General features: G+C 40.3%; 2 protein-coding genes across 8 annotated transcripts in view; both read left to right on the forward strand.

Annotated features, from left to right (window-relative positions):
* Positions 1–13459, forward strand: part of zc3h13 (zinc finger CCCH-type containing 13) — a 29778-nt gene extending 16319 nt beyond the window's left edge. For 2 of the 7 annotated variants that reach the window (XM_033978160.2, XM_055227762.1), the window contains exons 13-21: positions 3346–3730; positions 4199–4305; positions 5948–6682; positions 7640–7897; positions 8250–8720; positions 9485–9628; positions 10112–10312; positions 11019–11182; positions 11570–13453. In XM_033978160.2, coding sequence (XP_033834051.1) covers positions 3346–3730; positions 4199–4305; positions 5948–6682; positions 7640–7897; positions 8250–8720; positions 9485–9628; positions 10112–10312; positions 11019–11182; positions 11570–11767 — 2663 coding nt within the window. In that variant the 3' untranslated portion in view covers positions 11768–13453. Of the gene's footprint in view, positions 1–3345; positions 3731–4198; positions 4378–5947; positions 6683–7639; positions 7898–8249; positions 8721–9484; positions 9629–10111; positions 10313–11018; positions 11183–11569 lie in introns of all 7 variants that reach the window. The other 5 variants (XM_055227751.1, XM_055227767.1, XM_055227758.1 and 2 more) reach the window with 5 other exon arrangements.
* Positions 13460–13958: 499 nt separating this feature from the next.
* On the forward strand, positions 13959–17291 carry rpl31 (ribosomal protein L31). Its single transcript, XM_033978866.2, has 5 exons — positions 13959–14040; positions 15150–15253; positions 15850–15975; positions 16692–16804; positions 17230–17291. The coding sequence occupies exons 2-5, from the start codon at positions 15150–15152 to the stop codon at positions 17259–17261; spliced, it is 375 nt and encodes a 124-aa protein (XP_033834757.1). The 5' UTR covers positions 13959–14040; the 3' UTR covers positions 17262–17291.
* The last annotated feature ends 5301 nt before the right edge of the window (positions 17292–22592 follow it).

Genomic DNA, 22592 nt, shown 5'->3' on the forward strand with positions numbered 1-22592 from the left:
AATGATAAAGATATAATAATAAAGCCAGCGGATAAAGGGGGCGCAATTGTCATACAAGACACGGATAAATACGAAGCAGAAATACATTCACAGTTATCTGATGTTACCTATTATAAAAGACTGCCTGCAGATCCCACCTTAGCGTTTCAGAGTGAAATATTCCAGTACTTAGAAGACTGCATTATCACGTGAGTGGGTGACCAAATCGGAGATCCAGTTTTTGTGTTGCAGTAATCCTATTATACCGTTTTTTTACACACTGCCAAAAATACATAAAAATATTGATAACCCTCCGGGCCGTCCTATTGTAGCACAGATTGGCTTGTTATTGGCTCCTTTATGGGAATATGTGGACTTTTATATAAAAGAACATGTACAAAAACTACCAGCATATTTAAAAGACTACCGATTTTATTAATAAAATATCGGCAGTCACTGAGCTCCCTGAAGATGTGCATTTACTCACGCTGGATGTCTCCAGCCTTTACACGAACATCCCACATGAGGAGGGGCTGGACGCAATGAACTTTTTTCTACAAACGCGTGAACTGTCTGCGAAGCCCCCTACTGAATTCATCCTGAATCTGGCGACTTTCGTCATGAAATACAATTACTTTAGTTTTAATAAGACATTTTACCAACAGGTGTCAGGTGCACGATATGCACCCAATTATGCCAATCTTTATATGGGTTATTTTGAACATCTGTATATTTTCAACCCTGAGCACAACCCTTATCACAAGAATATTCTGATATATTTCAGATACATTGATGATATATTCTGTGTTTTTCAAGGCAATCATGAGCAGGTAACAGACTTTGTGAATTTGATGAATCATTTTAAACCCAATCTAAAATTCACAAGTGAAGACAGCAAAAGGAAATTTCATTTTTTTGACATGTGGATTGAAATCTGGGGCGGTCTCTTGAGTACAACACTGTATCAAAAGCCTACGGACAAGAATACTCTCCTACTGGCCACGAGTGCGCACCCCACGCACTTAAAAAGAGGTCTCCCTAAAAGCCAGTTTTTTCGCCTCAGACGGGTGTGCCAGAGTACAGAGGACTTTATAGAAAAGTCCATAGAGATGAGGGCAAAATTCATGGAGAGAAGATATTCTCAACCGTGGATAGAGGAGGCTTATCAAGCTGCGTTATCCAAACCAAGGGACGCACTTTTAACGAACAAGGACTCAGTGAATGTGAGATGTTTTTCTGCGATTTTTAATACAGTGTTTTCACCCCAGAGCCACAAAATCAAATCAGTCATTTTGAAACACTGGCACATTTTAAAGACTGATCCGGAATTGACACAATTATTCAAAGATCCACCTCTGTTCACATATAGAAGAGGCAGAAATCTGAGAGATGCCTTGGTACATTCAGACTTCTCTCATGGCAGAAATACACCAAACGCGCAAACTCTTATTGCCCCTCTTCCTAATGGTAATTATAGGTGTGGCAGTTGCGCACAGTGCCATAATACCATAAAGACCTCTCATTTCTGCCATCCTTTTACTGGAAAGAAGTTTCCCATCAAGAGTGTCATCACGTGCGCGTCAACCCACGTGGTTTACCTGTTGCGTTGTCCGTGCGGTCTTGCATATGTGGGAAAAACCACATGAAAACAAAAAACCCGCATCAGTGAACACAAAAGTGCGATAAGACGCCAAGATGCGGACTCTCCTGTAGCTGTCCATTTTAACCTGTTAAAACATGATGTGTCTTCTCTTCGCTTCTGCGGGATTGAACAGGTGCCTGCTCCACGGAGGGGTGGAGACCACGACCGCGCGTTAAAGAGACGCGAAGCCTATTGTATTTTTACCTTACAAACTCTTAGTCCTAAGGGCTTAAATGATGAACTGTTGTTTAATGTAATGTTGTGATGTGGATGTGTAGAACTGTTTTTTGCCCTCTCTCTGAGTTATGAGGGAGATGTAATGGAACCTTTTGGGGGTGTCAGTTATGTCATTTATGTCAATTATGCTGTTTTTTACAAAAAAAAGTATACAGTATATATCTGCTATTTTTTCTGATTGGTAATAATCATTATATTTTTCTGTTTTTTATCCATGTATTTTAATTCACAAAAAACGTTTGTAAAGGAAATTATGCACAATTTTGCGGGTGTTTTTTGGGGTCTGATTGTGAATACATGTGTCTTACGACTATTGGTTGATTAAACTATAGGGGGCGGTCCCTTGATTTATATAAGGGGAGCGGAAGGGGCTGTCCTCATACCTGAAGAAGGTCAGAGCGACCGAAATGTTGTATGGAATAAAATTGCATTAAGAGTGAGACAGTGTGCGGGAGTTTTTCTTTAGTTTTCAGACCATCTAAAACATTACCAAAATTAAAGGTATAGTGTTGAAACCACACTTGGAGAGGCTTTGCATATTTTCTTCTACTGTACAGCACATTAAATATATAATCGGCAGGACTATGCTGGGACTAGACCAGTAACAGAGTGGAAACTGGACAAGTACTAAAGCAGAACTAGACCAGGACTAAAACTGGATTAAACATGAGACTAATCTAAGCCCAAATTTAGTCCTACTTTAGTCCTGCTTTAGTCCTGTTTTAGTCACTGGACTCCATAAAATGTGAAAAGTCTTGAATATATAAATTTTATTACCATGAAATTATGTTAACTTAAAAAATATTATGTTAAAATTAGGGATGCACCGATACCAGTATCTGGTATCGGTGCATCAATACCAGGTGCCAGTACTCAATGGGGTGTTGATACCAAGAGCCGATACCACTGTAACTGCGCTCAGAGCAGAGAGCTCTGAACGGTGAGGAGGTCCCCATAAAGAAGCAAATTAACTGTTGTGCACATTAAGCTTAGCTTTAATCATATGTGACTGTGACAGGAATTGTAAAAATATTTAGGACTCTTAAAGTTTTTATAGTTCAGAAAGGATATCAGAGCGGTGCTTGTGTTCACGATAGTAGTATGCTAATATTGGTGAGAGTGTGGCTGTGGTAAAAGTAAGACAACATTCACTGTTATGCTAAAAGTGGCTTGTTAGCAGTTAGCATGGAGCGCAGTCGGAAAAGTGGTAAATATTAAAGCCGCATGCTTATCTAAATAAATTATATTGGAATTATACTTAACTACAGCCTCTCAAATAAGTATTGTAAGATGAAAAAGTAGGCTATACAACAAAAATCCCATGAATTTAATTAGATTTACCACTATAATCGAGCCCCTGTAAAAATAATGTCAGGTATTGGTACTTGTTATCAGTGAGTTTTGGAAAAAGTGGTATCGGTGCATCCCTACTTAAAATGAAACAAAATGGCTACCAAGATATTAATGAGTTTTCTGTTTTATTCCAGACCAAAGATCTCCTCCAAACCGTCACCAAAGCCGATCTGATGACTGTGAACGTGAGAGAGAGGAGAGAAGAGGAGAGAGGGATGACCGAAGAGAAAGAGAGAGAGAGAGGGAGCAGAGGGAGAGAGAGAAGGAGCGTGAGGCTGAACGAGAGCGAGCGAGGGAGAGAGAGAGGGAGCAGAGGGAGCGAGAGAGGGAGCAGAGAGAGAGGGAGAGGGAGAGGGAACAGCGTGAGAGGGAGAGGGAAGAGAGGGAAAGAGAGAGGGAGAGAAAGGAGAGAGAGGAGAGGAGAGAGAGGGAGCAGCGGCAGAGGGAGTGGGATGATCGAGAGCGGAGGAGAGGGGAGGAGAGAGAGGAGAGAGGGGTGCGTGACGACCGTAAAACCAGGTGAGAGAGTGTTTAAATATTAACCTAAAAAAGTTTATTTCAACGGTTTTAAATGATCACAAATCACACTCTTTGGAAACATAAAGTCCCATATTTTATCAAATGTGCTGTACCTGATTTTTCTTAAAAATGAAAAGTAGTACTAGTTCATTTTAAACAGTTTGTAGTGGTCCAAAGTTATTCCTTCTTTATGCACTCAGAGCATCCTAATTATTGACCAAGATGAGTTTATAAGCACTTTTTTGAGACCAGAGCGAAGGAGCAGTTTTCTTATATTGCATAAGCAGCTCTTGAGGTCAAAATATCTGTACTTGATTGCTCAAATGAGTATCTAGCTTTGATACTAGTTTTAGTATCTATTACCACTTGATGTTTGATACTTTTGATGTTATTTTGAAGTAAAAATACTTCTCTTACCTGTGCTTGTGACCCATTTTCTCCTCTGATCTCTGTCTTCTCTTTCTTCAGCAGAAAAAGGCACCGTGCTGATGGGAGCCAGAGCCCCCGTGCTTCACCAAAACGTTCTGCACGCGATGCCCGAGATGCCAGTCCCAACGACAGTGACGAGGACAAAAGTGAGCGTCTGATTGGTCGAGGGAAGACCAAGCCCCTCCCACCCAGCCCCCAGTGCCTGCCTCCATCTGACAGTAATAAAAAACTATATTTCACTGTTCAGATCCTCTACTCCTTCTGTGGGAGAAGTCTTATTTTCCTTTGATATTCAAAACCAGAGGCCGAGAGCCAGAGGCCGAGAGCCAGAGGCCGAGAGCCAGAGGCCGAGAGCCAGAGGCCGAGAGCCAGAGGCCGAGAGCCAGAGGCCGAGAGCCAGAGGCCGAGAGCCAGAGGCCGAGAGCCAGAGGCCGAGAGCCAGAGGCCGAGAGCCAGAGGCCGAGAGCCAGAGGCCGAGAGCCAGAGGCCGAGAGCCAGAGGCCGAGAGCCAGAGGCCGAGAGCCAGAGGCCGAATGCCAGAGGCCGAATGCCAGAGGCCGAATGCCAGAGGCCGAATGCCAGAGGCCGAATGCCAGAGGCCGAATGCCAGAGGCCGAATGCCAGAGGCCGAATGCCAGAGGCCGAATGCCAGAGGCCGAATGCCAGAGGCCGAATGCCAGAGGCCGAATGCCAGAGGCCGAATGCCAGAGGCCGAATGCCAGTTTGCTGTTAACTCCCCAGAAGGAAAATGTATAAAAAGTAAACACCAATTGGCATTGGAAAATATTAAATCAATTCCTTAAATCTGTCCACACAAAAACGACCAAAGTTAAATAATTCTTTATAAATAATTTATAATTATTTTTCGCACTTTCAAGTAATTTTTGTGGTTCAAACTAGTGTCTGTATTTTACAAACTTTCTTCTCATCGTCCCTTACACTTAGGGCTGCAACGATTAATCGAATAATCGTGACTAGTAGTGCTGTCACCATATGAAAATTTCAAACTCCCATTTCGATACTAAGGAATAGGCTCAAGGATTGTTCAAACTATGGCCTAATTGATCATAATCAGTACTTTTTATAGCAAATTTCAGTAGTCCTACCAATATAACCTAAATAACATCACATTGCATTGTCATACAGACCTAATTTTAATATTTCAAGCCTCATTTAAAGTATGTTAAATGCACCCATCTTACCTTTCCACTGTATTGAGCTCTGGTCTGTGGCCCTTGGCGTTGAATATTTTTCAGGATATGGCCCTCGGTGAAAAGAGTTTGGGCACCCCTGCTGTACTCAATACCAATCCTGATACTGATGCAAAACCACTATTTTAGACAATAGCATGTGATTTTCAGCATTAAATGGTAGTACTTTCTTTTATATTTCCATTTTGGTCAAGAATCACATTTCAGAACATGTTTGTACAGATCTAATCTGCCGAATAAGACCCCATGGAAACAAGAAAGGTATCTGACACAGATGTAGGGCGTCTGATACACAGAAGCATTTCTGAATATGTTTATACAGATGTAAATTACAGGGTTATCAATTTTTATGCAGAATAAAATGGGAGATGTTAATGTTTTTTGAGGGAATTATTATTTTGCTACTTTGATTTGCTTTGATGGAGGCAATTAGCAAAATTGTGATTTGCTAATGGCCTCCATTCAAATTGCAATTCTGATTTTGATTAATTATGCAGCCCTACCTTAGACTATTCAAGGTCATTTCAATCCAAAATTATTTAAAATTTGAGATTATTAATTTTTTTTGTATTTTCAGGTGATAAACATCGATTGTTGAGCCAGGTCGTTCGACCCCAGGACCCTCCTCTTCGCTCCCCCGCTAGAACTGCCCCATTTGAGGAGGAGCGGAGAGGAGTCGCAGAAAAACGAACTGATGCCCGGATTCGCCATGAAGAACCAGAAAATCGTCCCCGAACTGGAGAACGCAGAGGGGAGCACGTGGCCGAAACTGTCCAGGACGCACGCAACAGAGTTCGGGAGCAACGCCAATCCCCAACACCAAACTTGGACGATTCTGGATCACATGACGAAACCAAAAAGAAAGGAAAATCACAAAAGAAAGCATTGAAAAAGGTCAGGAAAGAGGAGGAGATGAGTGTGAAACCGGCAGTGAACGTGAATGCAGATTCGTCAAATTCTGACCAACATTCTCCTCGGAAAGGAGCAAAAAAGAAGACTCTAGATCGGAAGCGGAAGAGAGGAGGAGAGTCGGATGTTTCAGAAGACGAAATGGTGAATAAACGAAAAAGAGGACCCCGGACTCCGCCCAAAAACGTGTCACCGCTGCAGAAGATTGACCACTTCAGTGATTGGTCAGACGAGGAGGTGACAGAGAGCATGTCGGAGCGGCGTGTGGGAAGTGCCAGGCCCGGGAGAGAGAGGGAAAGGGGGATCAACCCTCCTCCTCTGCTGTCACAAGAGGCAGCCATTTTGATACCAAGTTTAACCCCGCAACCGCTGATGTCACAGCCACTGCTACGCAAACCGCCAGGTAAGTTTTTTGTTTTTTTGCATTTAGTGTATGGAAATTTAAGTAATTCTACTACTTAAAAACAATGGCATCTCAATGCATTGTGACAGAGACCTAAAATTAATGCCCAAGCCTTATGGGTAGTGGCTGTGTCATAGCTCTGTAAAATGCACCCATCTGAATGACTTACTATATTGACCACTTGTCTCTGGCCCTCCACTTAACATATGGTCAGTTTAAAAAAATATGGACACCCCTAGTTTTTATTGCTAGAATACCTTGGAAAAACATGCATTCACTGTGAGTAAGCTTGCCTCTCAATAGGTCTGACTTGTAACCTGACCTGCTTGTCTTTCTGGAGATGATATTGCTTTAAATTGATTGATACCTTTAAAGGTTCTGTACCTGATTTTTTAAAAATAAATCTGCCTCTTACTGTCTGCATCTAATTGCTAAGCATTTTATTGTCTGAGAATCAGGAGGTGCATGGTTAGCATGGTAGTTGGCTTTACCATGGTGATAAAAATCCACTCTGGTCTCAAAAAGTTGTGAAAAGCACTCATTGTGGTGAATAATTAGTGAGTTAAGTGAGGAGTATGTTTGGACCACTGCAAACCGTTAAAATGAACTACCTAGTGCAGCCCAGGAGGTGGAAACACCCCTGGTGGAGTGACAAGTAACTGTGAGAGGCTGAAGAGCCCTGGATTCATATGCCTGTAAAATGTCGAGAAATGGTGATTACCCTCCCCATAAAATGTAAACGGGGCATCTGTCTTGCAAAGAGTAGTACTCATGTCAGTGTAAGTCTTCAATATATGAATAGGGCACACAGGACTTGCGTCGGAGCCTCCCAAGATCAGACGGGCTGTTGACCAAATCTGTAATGGGCACAAGTACAGAAGCCCCAAATGACGGTTGACACTGAGGTAAGCTTGCCCATCAACACGAGAATACTCATTTTGACCTCTGTACATCCAGGAGACATGCAGCCAGGGAGGAGCGGGACCATGGGGGGAGTCCAGGCAAGAGTGGCCGGGAGGAGGCCACGATCCCCCTCAAACGAGACCCGAGAGGACCCCCAGAGAACCAGGAGAGGAAGGGTGGTACCACAACAGATCCCCCCCAGAGACAGGGACAGAGAGCGCGAGAGGCTGGGCGAAGGAGCCGGAGGAGCTGAGAGGAAATCCAGAATCGATCAACTTAGGAGAGGAGAGCCAAGCAGAAGCACCTCATCAGGTAAGACTGGACTGGACCATGGACTGGTTTACCTGTGTACAACTACATGTTTGTATTAGCATGTCAGGGCAAGTTAACTTTTTTCCATACAGCTCAAGATCATTCTAAATCTATTTTAGGAAAGGCTCATATCTGTCCTGCGAATGGGATTTTTTAAATACTGATACTCGATATTCATATCTAGTTTCGACACTAGTTTTAGTATCACTTAGTATCAGATTTTCGATATTTTTGACAACACTAATGCTAAAGTAAAGTTACTCCAGAGAATGTTTAAAAGCCAATGACTTGACGTAATTAATATGTTTATTTTTTAATGAAGTTGTAATAAACTGGTTATGTTTATCTTCAGACCGCCAGGATTCCCGCAGCCACAGCTCCCGACGCAGCTCTCCTGACTCGGAACGCCAGGCCCGATCCAGATCCAGAGCCGGGTCTTATGACAGCCGGGACCGAGAACCAAGACCCCAAAACCAACCCGCTCATCCCCCTCACCTCCTGCAGAATCCCCCTGCTCCACAACAGGGGAGAGACTGGGAACCAGAGCCCAGAGAGTGGGGCTCTGGGCGGGTGAGAGAGCCGTTGCTGCACAGGCCTAACCGGGAGAGGGAGAGAGAGATACCCCACAGAGGAGGAGAGAGAGGGGACAGGGCCGATAGGAGTGACAGGGGAGAGGGAGTAAGGCAGGAGAGAGGGGAGAGAGAGAGGGCAGACAGAGGAGAGTTTGAACCACTCTTGCCCAGAGAAGCCTTCAGTCCCCAACCAGAAAAGCCCAACCACCAACCGGAGTTGAGGGACGCTGGGAAGGCAGAAAGCATGGATGGTAAGAAGAAAATACTACTACTATTACTGCTACTGCTATTACTAATACTACTACTACTACTGCGCTTGCTCATACTACTTCAGCAATTACTAATACATCCTACAGTACTACTACTGCTACTAATTACTGTTACTAACTAACACAAATTAGGGCCTTTCAAAATAACCTGTATTGTACTCATACCCTAATACTGTTTATCAAGTGCTTTTCAAAATAAAACTGCTCAAAATACTATATTCAGAATTTCAAGTTTCAATTTGCAGGTAGGATTTTAAAGCCAGAGTATATAACTCATATTCCAGGAAATGGATTCAAATAACATCTAACTGATGCTTTTAGTCTTTTATTGCAGCGAAATACAGAAAAAAAAAGTGTCTTTACTGTGAAGGGGCTGGCATGTTTTTCTCAAAGCATTAAATACATGTATGGATGGATAAGTTGCATTTGAGAGAAGACTGAAATCTGAACTGTTAAAGTTGGGCACAATATGCCAAAGTTTTTGGGTTTTTTTTGTGCGATCACTGTTTTTGTTTATAATGATTCCGAAACCAATCAAATATTATCCAAATCATCTCCCCTAAAAATATTGTTCAGCCCTATGCTAAACTAATCAAAGAATACCATGCATTTCAGAACATGTTTGTAGAGGGTTAAATTACAGGGTTAGCAGCTTTTACACAGAATAAGACCCCATGGAGACACAGGGAAGACATCTGACACATGGGGAGGGCATCTGAGTGAAGGTGTTGTTTTCTGTGTTTCAGCAGAGGAGGAGGGTAAAGAGGAGGACGCTCAGTCTGTGGCTTCTGCTGGAGAAGTTTATGAACCGATCAGCGATGATGAACTGGATGAGATCCTCAATGACAGCCAGAAAAAAGAGGAGCAGACGGAGGAGGAAAGAAGCTCAGGTAAGAACTATAGGAGGAGGAGGAGGAGAGGTACAGGTACAAGTACCGGTAAGAAGTATACACCTGAGAGGGGGAGAGAAAGAGGAAAAGCCGAAGACAGACTGAGGAGTAGAGAGGCTCAGGTAATAACTATATAATTATACACCTGAGAGGAGGAGGAGGGTGGCTCAGGTAAGAACTATACACTGCAGAGGAGGAGCAAAGAACAGATGGAGGAGAGAGGCTCAGGTAAGGAGCATACACCTGAAATACAGAGGAGGATGGTAAGGGGTGGGCTGGGATCTATCTCTATTCTATCTCTATTCTATCTCTATTCTATCTCTATTCTATCTCTATTCTATCTCTATTCTATCTCTATTCTATCTCTATTCTATCTCTATTCTATCTCTATTCTATCTCTATTCTATCTCTATTCTATCTCTATTCTATCCCTATTGTATCTCTATTCTGTTCCTGCGGTCCTGAATAACTGTTTCTCCTCAGGTCCGGTGGATGTCATCGATGTGGACTGGTCGTCTCTGATGCCCAAACAGAAGTCTGAGCCCCGGGCAGCAGGGGCGGCTCTGCTCCGCTTCACCCCAGGGGCAGTGCTTCTCAGGGCAGGTATCTCCAAACGCCTCGCTGGGCCCGAGCTCCTGGAGCAGGTCAGAGAGGTGTGCAAACGTGAGCTTGACGATCCCAAAGGTGAGTGGAACAATATCTCATGATAAAGGCTGCTGTTAAACCTGGTTTAACCCTTTAAGGACTGAGCACACTATGGGCCAGTATAGCTCACCTAGACTTTTATTCTTTTTTTAGCCATAAAAATCATGTTAAAGAAAGTATCAGAATTTGCTGCATTTTTTCACACAACTACTTCTATTTTACACATCCATCCGTATTTTTTCTTTTACGCATCGAATAAATGACCCGCAGCACCCAGGCTCTCATTCGTCACCTTCGAGGGACAACAGAGGCAGATTACCGTAATGATGGTAAAATATTTAGATAGCCCCCGCCCTCGGCGTCTCAAAGCCCCCGCTTTGAGACGCCGTTTGAATTTACATGAGAGCACAACTGATTGCGGAGTTACACTGCTGGAACGTCTGCAACCACGCTCTATCGGCGACGATAGGATCCGACGCTATAGGGTTAAAGGTCAAATTCTTGTTTAGACCTTATTTAATCCTGGTTTAGTCTGCATTTTAGCCTTGGTTTTAGCCTTGGCTTAGTCTTGGTTTAGTCTAAACTTGACTAGTCTTGGTTGCACTGCTATTTTTTGTCCAGGGCTAGTCTTTGTTTAGTCTAAATTAGTTGTGATTCCAATTTCAACAAACAATTATTAAAGTTTTGTTCAACTTTTCTATAAAAATGATTTTTTGAATTCTTAATATTGTTTGTGTTTCATCAGATGCAGAGAAGCTATTTGAGCACGACTTGGGCGCGCTTAACATGGCTGCCCACAGTCGCAGAGTGGAGAGGGCAGGGCTTCTGAGGAACCTGGGCCCATGCTGTAAGGCTTTGTGTGCGAGGAGAGACTTCACTATAAGGAGACAGCTGCTCAAGAATGACAAGGTACAAAAAAGACCAGGCTTAGACCAGGCCTCCCTCTGCATATGTTTCACAAACTAAATAGTCTGTATTTCTGTGAAAAGAGGCTGAAGTACATCTGTCTGCACCCCCATATTTGTTTTAGTTTGTTTAGGTGTTTCACCTTTGCCTTCCACACAAACCACAATCCTACTCTGTGATTGGTCCACCAACCTCACTGTCGCCCTGAGTCTTGTCCCACTGGAAACAGAATCCAAACACACCTGAGTGTGAAACTCATGACCAATCACTTGGCTTGGATCTGGTTTAGTTCCTGTATTATATTAGTTAATGATTCATGTTAAGTCCTAGATTAGTTGTTTTTATTCCTCGTGTGTAACGCGAAATATTTTCTCTCCTTCTCTCCTCCAGGGTCTAACGAAGCAGTATCTGACCACTCCGGTTGTAGATAATGAACTCTTTCAGATGAGTGTGCGTCTGTTTAAGAGGGCCGTGTCTGGACAAGGATCTGGGCCAGGTTCTGGACCAGAAAGACCCCAGGACCCAGGACTTGGACCAGAGACCGGAACTAAACTGGAGTCTGGTCCAGCTGAAGTCTGCGTGACCTAAAGAGAGAGAGAGAGGGAGAGGGAGAGAGAGAGAACACATTTTGGACTTTGATGAACTCTGAGATGAGGTTTAAACATGTTTTACTGTCGATGCAGCAAGTTAACCCTAAACTAGGACTGTTTAAGATATTATGTTGAATTTTAAATGACTAAACAATTTCAGGATCGTTTTTTATTAGTTTCCTTATTAAACTTTAACCTCAATACATTTCACGCTTTACAATTGTACATTTTAACACAGACAATTCTACCAAGTGCTCATTAAGAACAATGCCCTTCATTAAAGGCTTTAAAACATGGTATAAAACCACTAAAATAAGATTAAAATTAAAGTGCCATAAAGGGCCTATGCTATTTTTTGATCTTTTCTAATGTTGTTTCCTCATCAAAAACAGTCCTGGAGTTGTTGTTTTTTTTCATTTGCACATATTTAACAGAAACTCTTCATATGTAGGCTGTGTTCTTCTCTGCACCTGGAATGAAAAAAAAATCCATACTGTGGAACATTCCAAGCAAAGCAACATCTCCATGGAAAGCAGCAGGAGGCGAACCCCAGAAAAAGTTGCGTAGTGCCTCTTTAATAATTACTTTGTGGTGAATTATGACCCAAACATGTGACGGTAATGTTGGACATATTTAAATGGGACCAGACCACGATTAGCCTTGAACAAGACCAAGGGCTAAACCAGGTCTGAACCAAGACTTGACCCCATCTGAATTTGGTTTAAACCCAGGATTCTACAACTGGACTACAACCTGGATTAAACCTTAATTTGTCATCTCATTTACTGTTTTAGAGCAATTAAAACTTAAATCAGCAATCTTGCATTCAAATCCAATTTATTTTCTGACCCCCTAAATTAACAGCGGTGTAGAATTGTGTGTGTTTTAATTGTTTTTGCCTTTCCCACAAGTAATACTCTAATAGGGCTTTCGAAAGTATCGAAAATCAGATACTAATCAATACTAAAACTAGTATTGAAACTATATATTCATTTGAGCAGCACTAAAGCACTAAAATAGTCACATTCAAAGGACAGAAATGAACCTTCAATATCTTTAGAATGATCTTGAGCTGTATCAGAACAAGTTTAAGACACATAGACTAGTATACACCCCTGGACCACAATGAACCTACTGGATGACTGAGGGATTACACAGATACAAGGCCACATGGGAATATGAAAAAGTACTAATACTATGATTTAATGTTGAAAAGCACATTTTACTGTCTAAAGGGTGTTTTTTTATTATCATCACGGTATCAGAATCGGTATCAACTATGAAGTCTATTCCTTAGTATTGAAATCGAATTTTTTGTATCATGCCAACAGTAAATTGAGATTTATTCAAAAATTCTTCATTTCTGCACATTTCCCTGTATTAAGCATGCTGCATTGACCGTAGAGCACATTGGGCTTGTCTCATAGTTAAATGTATTCTTGCTCTTACAGACTGAAAAAAACTCATTCAGTGAAGAACATTTTGTGAATTTAAGGCAGTTACTTTCACTTTCTGACCAGAATCATCAAACATGATTTGGAGCCGTGGACTTTGTCTGGATGTGGTGTGAACCAAAAGACAATTTAAAAATACTTCAACTTCACCGTGTTTTAGATCTGATTTTTACTGTCATACATTAACCTTTTGTTTTCCATGTTTGTGCATAAACTGCATTAAACGGTTGATGTTGAAAATAGCTGTTTACAGTGTGTTTTTGTTCTTTTTGCATCATGTAGTGGGTTATACATTGTGGATTTTTTCACCGTCGTGTTACGCAAAAACCGTAAAAAGTATCCCGAAAAACAGTTAACTTTAGAAAATCTGTCTCTAGATGTGACACGCCAAATCTGAGGTCATTTGGACCAAAACCAACCCCACAATTTGCCAAATATATACTTAAAAACAGAGTGGAACATGGAATGATGAACAATATAAAATACAGCACTGGTAAACTATATAAAAATACAACGGACCAAATACTATAGATTTTAAGCGCATTTAACAACAAATCCGGCATTTTTACAATTTAAATTGAAATATGACACACAATACATACATATCACATTCATACAAAGAAATAAATAAAATAAAAGTACACGAGAAGATATTTTAGTTAAATCATACGTTTTAATACATTTTAACTAAGGACAGGAACTATTTATTCACTGCTTGTGATTTCAGCGGAACTGTTTTAAAAACGGACCAGACCTTTTACCCAGAATCCTCCGCGTGCGTTCCGTCCTTCTGACTTCCGCCTCACGCTCAGCCGAAGTGAGTATTTTCATCTGGATTTTATTTCTCTCAATCTTACGCCATCCTCACGTTTTAAACACGGTTTTACCCACAAAAACGTCAAATATTAAGTTATAAAAATGGCACCTCTCTGTCTGGTGAAGTTTGAACGTTTAAAAATGTGACATAAATCAGATTATGAGTCGGGGAGATTGTGTATAACCGGGAGGATCTGAGCTGCACATTTTGCCGCACAGATTCCGGTTTAAACCTCACATTAAACATATTAAAACTAGCTACACAACTTCATGCTTTAGTGCAATGTGATGTGTGACATGTTAATTATAAGTTTATGCTAAAACCAAAGTAGTACAGTGAATAAATGAGTTGTGGTTACAGAGTTTAGCATCAGAGCTAAACGTTGATACTTGAACTGAATGTGGAGTAATTTGCTAATGTTTGTGAGCATTGTGTGATTTCAACAGCTAGAATTGAATTATGCTGTTTGAATACGATTTATAAAGTCTATTTAATATAGTCTTACTTATGTATTTTTGTCTAAATCTCTCCTGCGGTTATTTAAGCATTAGGCCCGTACAAAGCACAATAATAGAATAACCAAAATTAAAATGTTAGCATAAAATCTATCAGGCTAAATTGTAAAAATGATGAGCAATGAATGAACGTGAATGTGTGACATTTCTTAAAATAAAAACCCACAAGCATTTGACAACATGGCTAATGTTATGGTCAAGCCTTGTTTAGCGTGTGTCCCTTTATAACAGTTAATCTCACAAAGATGTATTTAGAAAAATGTGTAATTGTTTATTCACGGATAGAAACTGCCGAATACTTTCATCAATGTTGGCCTGTCATAATTACCGTTTGACTAATTGATGTCTATACGATAACATTTTAGTTAATGGTAGAATTAAATGTTGTGTGAAGCCAATGAAGTTTTCGGAGGGTGGGGATGATGTGATGAATGGTTGTGGTGATGATCCGAACTTCTGTAGTTGTATATCACGCTTCAAAATGTGTTATTGTAACAGGTTTATCGTATGCATCAGTCCAACCTAGCTCAGTGCACACATATTTTCTGAGATAAATCATTGTGATAATTGTTAAATATATTTGTGGTTTTGTAGATGGCCCCGACAAAGAAAGGAGAGAAGAAAAAGGGGCGTTCAGCCATAAATGAGGTCGTGACCCGAGAGTACACCATCAACGTGCACAAGCGCATCCACCGAGTGTAAGTTTGAGTATAAGAAATGTTATGTTTTAGGGTTTTTTTTGTATTATTTTTAGAATCTTTCCGCGTCATTAAACAAATGAGGGCCAGACAATAATTTATATTTAAATGTTTTATAGGATCATTTTAACGTCCTTACAGAGGATTTAAACATTCAGATCATCATTTGAGATTCACTTTCTCAAATGTGTCCAGAGGGCTTGAGCTTGTTTTAGGTCCCCGCTGTAGTTATCTTGACCTTCAATCCAGTAGAAATAGTCTGAGTGTAATAAAGTCTGATTGGAAGTCATTTAATTCTAATGGGTTTTAAAGAGAATATTTTAAAGCTTCATTGTACAATAGTACTTTAAATGCAAATTATTTTTGCTTATGTTTAACTCTTCTGCAGTTAAATAAAAACACAAAGGAGTAAAATTATTTTTCTAAGTGTGCCCAGAAGGCTTGGACTTGGTTTAGTCCCTTGGGTTAGCCTCTTGGTTTGGATCTCTCATCTTCAGTATTTTCTGTCTCGGTTAAATGCTTGAGTTTTCCTACGTTAAAAGGTGGTTCTAAAATATAATTTATGGACAAGGATATAAGGTTTTTGTTATTTTTAGGGGTTTCAAGAGACGCGCTCCTCGTGCAATTAAAGAGATCCGAAAATTTGCCATGAAGGAAATGGGAACTCCAGATGTGAGGATTGATACACGCCTCAACAAGGCTGTGTGGAGCAAAGGCATCAGGTACAACTGAACTACTAAATGTAATACAGATGGGCCGATATGGATTTGAGCAGATACTGATATCAGTTATCGGCCACAACAGCAGGACAAATCTGACAAATACAGATATTTAGCTTTTAAAGCTTATAGATAAACCCACAAATGTATCTTTAAGTTGAAGTAAATATCATGAACTAACTTTTCACTTTTGAGAGCTGTATGTGACACAACCATGTAAGTCACGCTTCTGTTTCCATTTTGACTGTCTGTTCAAAAAGGGCACTTAGATTTGGGCAATGTATCGGCCCATTATAAACCAATGGGTATCCGCTGATATTTCAGTGCCCCATTCTCTGAGTGCACTTGGTGCTTTTCATAAATGCTTTTACTTTTTAGATTTTGTCATTCAAGGTACATATGTAAAAATGAGCACTAAGAACAAAATTGCATTGACCCAACAAATTACAAAAATTGCGACAATGCTAAAACAAAAAAGTGCTAAAAACATTTGAAATTGATATAAAAAATATGCAATGTCCTTCATACGTGCCTTTGTCATTCAGTTAAAAAAAAAATACAATAGTAGAAAAATCTCTACAGAGAAATTGGAGTCCTGTAGAACTTTGTCCAGTTTTTTCTTTTTGATGGTATTGTGGGCTGTAGTTTTAGTTTGGCTAAAATGGGTAAATATTTAAATCCTCCTTTTGAAAATGTCTAATATTTGTTGGTGTTTCCAGGAACGTTCCGTACAGGATTCGAGTGCGTTTGTCCCGGAAAAGAAACGAAGACGAGGATTCTCCAAACAAACTGTACACGTTGGTCACCTACGTCCCCGTCACCACATGCAAAGGTACTGTGTCTCCATGGGCTTACCGTGTTTAGACCTCTGCAAACATGTTCTGAAATGTATGGAATTCTTGAGTGACTTTAGCAGTGGATCAACTTAAACCTGCTCTATAACTTTTCTGGTGGAGCATCTGCCACCTGTTCAGCTCTATGGAAATGTTACGACTTTGCTTCGAATGTCACACAGTATGGCATTAAGTGCAGGTGACGTCAGCAGACCAAGTTACACATTCCTGCTGCTCTGAACTGTATTCAAGGTGGTTCTGATAAATAAGCACCTGTAATTGAATATATGAGATGGATAAATACTGAATAATAAATGCAGTACTGTGGAACGTTTCAGACAAAGTGATGGGAGACCCTCCATCTGAAAAGATGCATAGTTTAACTTTAATTGCAAATCTAATCGCAGTCGTCGTGTCTCCACAGGTCTGCAGACAGTCAACGTGGATGAAAACTAACTCCTGAGAGAGGATTCAATAAAATAAAAAAAATCTTGTAAAGTTCCCTGTTGTCTTTTTTCTGTAAAACTCTTAATGCTTTACTCATTCAGTTGGTGTCAGTCTGGTTCATTTTCTAGTGTATTTTCAAAGTTTCATGTTAAAGGTATAGGCCTATATATTCCTCTGATTTAAAAGTAATTATAATTTTAGTATTGAGTTAAATGGACTGGTCTGGTTATAATTTTCCACTGACAAGAGAACTTTGTGCTGGTTTTTGTTCAATGTGGATAGGCCCAGTAATTAGAGATATTGACCATATACCAGGTACACACATCTGTTTTATTGTCCGTATTTGTGCAGTTTTGCATATTCTGCTGACTTGACTGTTGAGACAATATCACATAAAAATACAAACTTGTACATGAGCTTTGCCTATTACGGCTCACATTAAGTCATAAAACAGGTTATAAGCATTTCATTTGAAAGAACAGACTAAACTTAAGTCATATTTGAGAGAAAAATAGACTACTCAATTAAGATTGTACTCAAGTTACATTGTACAATATATTACTCGAGTAAAAGTATGGGGTCTGAAAACTACTACACCGGTGTATTTGCAGTGCTCTCCCATCCAAGTACTAATCAGGCCTGGTCCAGTTTAGCTTTTGAGATTAGTGTGTCTGTGAGCAAGTATTGAGTCAGCACCTCTGGGTCTGAACCCTGAGACTGATGCAACTGAGCTCCTAAGACACAAGGAACCAAACAACTGATCTCAAATGTGACATAAAAACAAATCTGACCCATAACTGCAATAGTCTAAAATAATCCAGGTATGAGTCTCTGCACCACACAGACACACAGTTAAAGCTAAAAGACGCAAACTCTTGAAAAGGACCAGTCTATTCTGCAGCTGTGTCCCTGGCAACAAACCTCTGCACTGGATTAAGGAGCCAATGAAAACATGGAAACTGCCCACGGGTCTTTAACTCTGGACGAGGGGCCGTTTTACTCTCACACTCCTGGGATGCTGTCCTGAAGAAGTTGGACTGCAGATGACGCTGCCGTCCTGTTTCCACTGATTGGAAGAAATCAGCTGACCGGATACGTCACAGCAACATCACGTAACCACTCGAAGAGCTCGTGAGCAGTCGGACAGGTAAAAAAAACAACAACAGTCGGTCAGGTGTGAAAACTACGACGGAGTAAAAAAAAAAAATATGTGGGCGCTACGAGAAAAAATTCGTAGCATTTCGACATTAAAGTCGTAATTTTACGAGAATAAAGTCGAAGCCAGAAAAAGTCGTAATATTACGAGAATAAAGTTGTATTTTTATGAGAACATAGGCTGCTGTGCGTGAATGAGTGACCAGTGCGTTATGGAGAATTTGGAGCATTTTTTTCAGATATAGTAATTTCTTCCAAATCTGTATGTTTCCTCTGACTAAACAAACTCAAATGCTTGCAGTGTCCCTTCAAAGTACTTATACTGATGATATCGTGGTGATGTTGGCCTAAAAGACACAGTATTTCATCACTTCACTCACATCAGATGGAACTGTTTACATTTCAGTAATCGGATAACTACAGAAATCAGACTACACTGGTCAACACTAAGTTTATTGTCTAAGATTTTTTAGCTGATTTAGGATCATTTTGATGTGCTGAATCCAAAAATCACATTGGTTTTGCTCAATCAGGTCAACGTTCTGAACTAAGCTACATATTTTTTTTGGACGATTTTGTTTACATGTATGAGTATTTTCACGTCATATGATTCAAAATTCTGTTATATTTCTCGCTATAAACAAATTCTGAAGATTTTGCATGTGCCAACTTATGACTAATTGTTTTTTTTTTTTATAAATTACAAGTGATTGAAATGGCTTCGACTAGAAGATCTTGCAAAAATAAGCCTGACATATTCTGCTACATCTGCGGTGAATACACCAATGTTCCTAACAAGAATCAAGTCACAAGTTTAATAAAGCGTGCTTACCATGCTTATTTTGGTATTAAAATTGGTGACCAAGATGAAGCTTGCACCGAGTGTCTGCGTCAGTGGACTACAGGCAAGAAGAGTTGTCTGAAGTTTGGAATTGCCATGGTTTGGAGGGAGCCGACCTCAATAGCTACTTCTGGGCTATTGATGTGACTGGGATCAACAGAAAGAATCGAAGCAGCCTCAAGTATCCTGACCGTGAATCAGCACGTCGTCCTGTAGCTCACTATGATGAAATTCCAGTACCTGTCTTTGTAGAAGTTCCTGACATCAGTGACAAAGATTCCTCCAGTGTGGTTTTAATGATGATGCTCCACATCCTTTTTCCCAAAAGGAGCTAAATGTTCAGGTTTCCTGAGAATCTGGGATCACTGAGTGATGAGCAGGTGGAGAGATTCCATCAGGACATAAAAGAGATGGAGACCAGGTATCAGGGACGCTGGGATGCAGTCATGATGGCTGATTACTGTTGGACTCAGAAGAGAGACATCCCTGCTGCTGAGCATTCAAGGGGCTCATAGAAACAGAAGTTCATGTCCTGAATTTTGCACAATGATAACGTAACGTTCCAATTTACATAACGTAACATTTAATTAATACATTCTGTTAGAAAACTATTTTTTAACGCCTAAAACATTTTTTGGATGCGGAATATTAAAGAAAATCAACTGATAATGTCACAAAATTGTAATCAATTTAGTCAGAAGATCGGATTTTTCTAAATCAAATTAGCATAAAAACCTGACCTGACTGAGAAAAATGGATATCATTTTTGGATTCAGCGGTGCTAAATGGTCCTAATTCAGTTGAAAAAACACAGACAACTTTCAAAAATGTTTTTTTGTAACGCAGTGTTATGATCAGATTTCTGCATGATGTAAATATATTGCCATTGTCATTACTCTTTACACATAGCTGCTCACACAGAGCTCTGGCAGAAATAAAACAGAGACATGCTTTAAAAATGTGACTGTGTGATATAGATGTGGCTCCATGGGCTCTGAGGTTGCTGGTTCAAATCCCTGTTTAATGAAAAAGTCCAATCACACATTTTCATTTTAAATCGGTTTTATTGTCTCATGACTTAATTTGAAAGTTTAAACTGAGAATAATCAATGTTGATTTTGTACAGGAGAAAAAACACAGTCACACAATATAAGAACTTTAATATTTCACAATAAAATGTCCAGAGTTTTGGTTTTATACAAGTCCAGGTTCTGAACAGCAGAGAGCACAGACAAAGGATCCAAGACTGGTTTAGACCTGGTTCAGTCTGTGCTTTAGTCCTGGTTTAGTTCTGCTCACTGGACTCTGCTGTCTCTATAAAAAGCACAAATTCAAACACATTTTTACAAAGATGATTTCTGATCTCATGATCGTCTGCAGAATTTCACAAACATCTGATTTAACAACAGAAATATTTCACATCTTAACCACAGGACACATGCACAGACACAAACACAGGTTAACACAGAGAGGATTCTAAAACACAGCTCCAGATGTGTTTTTGAGGAGACACTTCATTAGAACAGGGTTAAAGTCCCACTGTGGAACATTTCATCACATTAGAACAGGGTTAAAGAGAGAGAACACAAATACATGCACTTGAAGGCTCATGCAGTAGAAGCAATAGTAGTAAACAACAGTATTATCAATAGTATCAGCAGTAGTAGTAGTACCAATACTTTCAGTAGTAATGGAATTAGTAGTAGCAGTAACAGTATTGTTAGAATTTGTATCTAAGTCAGTGGTGTCAGCTGTATTATTATTAGTAGTAGTATCAGTATCAGTAGTAAAAATAGTAGTACTGAGTCTGAACACAGTTCAGAAGTGGCTCTGGTGTTAGTAGTATCAGTAGCAGTAGTAGTATTAGTTATAGCAACAGTAATAGTAGTAGTAGTAGTAGTAATAGTAGTAGTAGTAGTAGTAGTAGTAATAGTAGTAGTAGTATCATCAGTCTGAACACAGTTCAGAAGTGGCCCTGGGGCGTACTTGGGGCCCACGCTCGGCTCCGCGCGGCACACAGTGTCGTCGGGGCGAGCGAAGGCAGATTCAGACGTCTCCACAGCAACTGGGAGAGCACACAGATGTCTCCACGGCAACTGGGAGAGCACACATGCGTCTCCACAGCAACCAGGAGAGCACAGCGCCACCTGCTGGCTTCAGGTGGAGCAACACACACACACAAGCACACAGAGAGTTCAGAGGTTTCAGAGAGGAGCTTTAAACAGGAAAAATCCTTCAAAAGTCCTTCTAACCAGGAAAGAAGCACAACACTGAAACCCCAGAACACACAGGCGGCCATTTTGGATCCTAAGAGTCTAAACATACAGGGAACTACATATGCCATGATGCTTTGCTCTGTTTCAGTGCAGTCAACAGGAAGAAATACTCACATTTTTAATGCACTTACCAAAATGATGATTACATTTACTCTTCCTCTACAGTGTATCGTGATATATCGCTACACAGATACACAATAGACAATACTGAAACTACTTTATGCCTCTAACACAATAACAATAGAGCAGGATTATCCCAGTAAACAATTTTAAATAGAGCCTGAGCTGCAACGAATACATAGCAGAATGAACTAATAATTAGCCACTGAAGTTACTAATTTAACTTTTTACTGCTCAAGTCAATCATATTAAAGCAAAAATACCCCAAATCTCTAGTTTTACTAAGAAAATATACACGGTAAATATTGAGCCCCAAAAATACATAGTTTCATCTTTCATATATTGAACAGTCGATATAGTGATTATGGTGACAGGTCTAAGTGTAATAAAAGTCAGAACACAAGTTCCGAGGAGGCTACAGTTTCAAAAAGAGCGTCACAGTTAAGTGCCGACGCAACAGAGTCAAACCACAGGAAATGTAAACTGCAGATCCAAAATGGCCGCCAGCTCAGGAACAGCGAGCTGACCAATCACAGCTCGAGTCCCGCTCATTATCTAAAGCATTAATTTAATACAAAGGTGAACGAAATATAAAAGCACTGAGCTCTTTTAAAATAAGCTTCAGAAGAGACAAAGCACCTGTCTCAAATTCCACAAAAACAAGAAATATTTTAACCAAAATTATTTTATAGCAAAATGTTAAGTTTTAAATATGTCCATGCACAATTTTAACATGATTCAAGATACAATTTGTATCAAAGATTTGGAGACCCAGGATTTACTGAGATCTCTGTCAGGAGGGAGGGAGGAGAAGAGAAATCGAGGAGAGAGGGAAAGAGAGGGAGGGGAGAGACCCAAAGGAAAAAGAGGCAAGAGAGAGGGGAGGGAGAGAATGAGAGGAGAGAGAGATGCCTTATTAAACTAAGGTACACTCAATCCAATCTTCAC

The sequence above is a fragment of the Periophthalmus magnuspinnatus genome, chromosome 2 (genome assembly GCF_009829125.3).
Source record: "Periophthalmus magnuspinnatus isolate fPerMag1 chromosome 2, fPerMag1.2.pri, whole genome shotgun sequence".
Taxonomy (NCBI): Eukaryota; Metazoa; Chordata; class Actinopteri; order Gobiiformes; family Gobiidae; genus Periophthalmus; species Periophthalmus magnuspinnatus.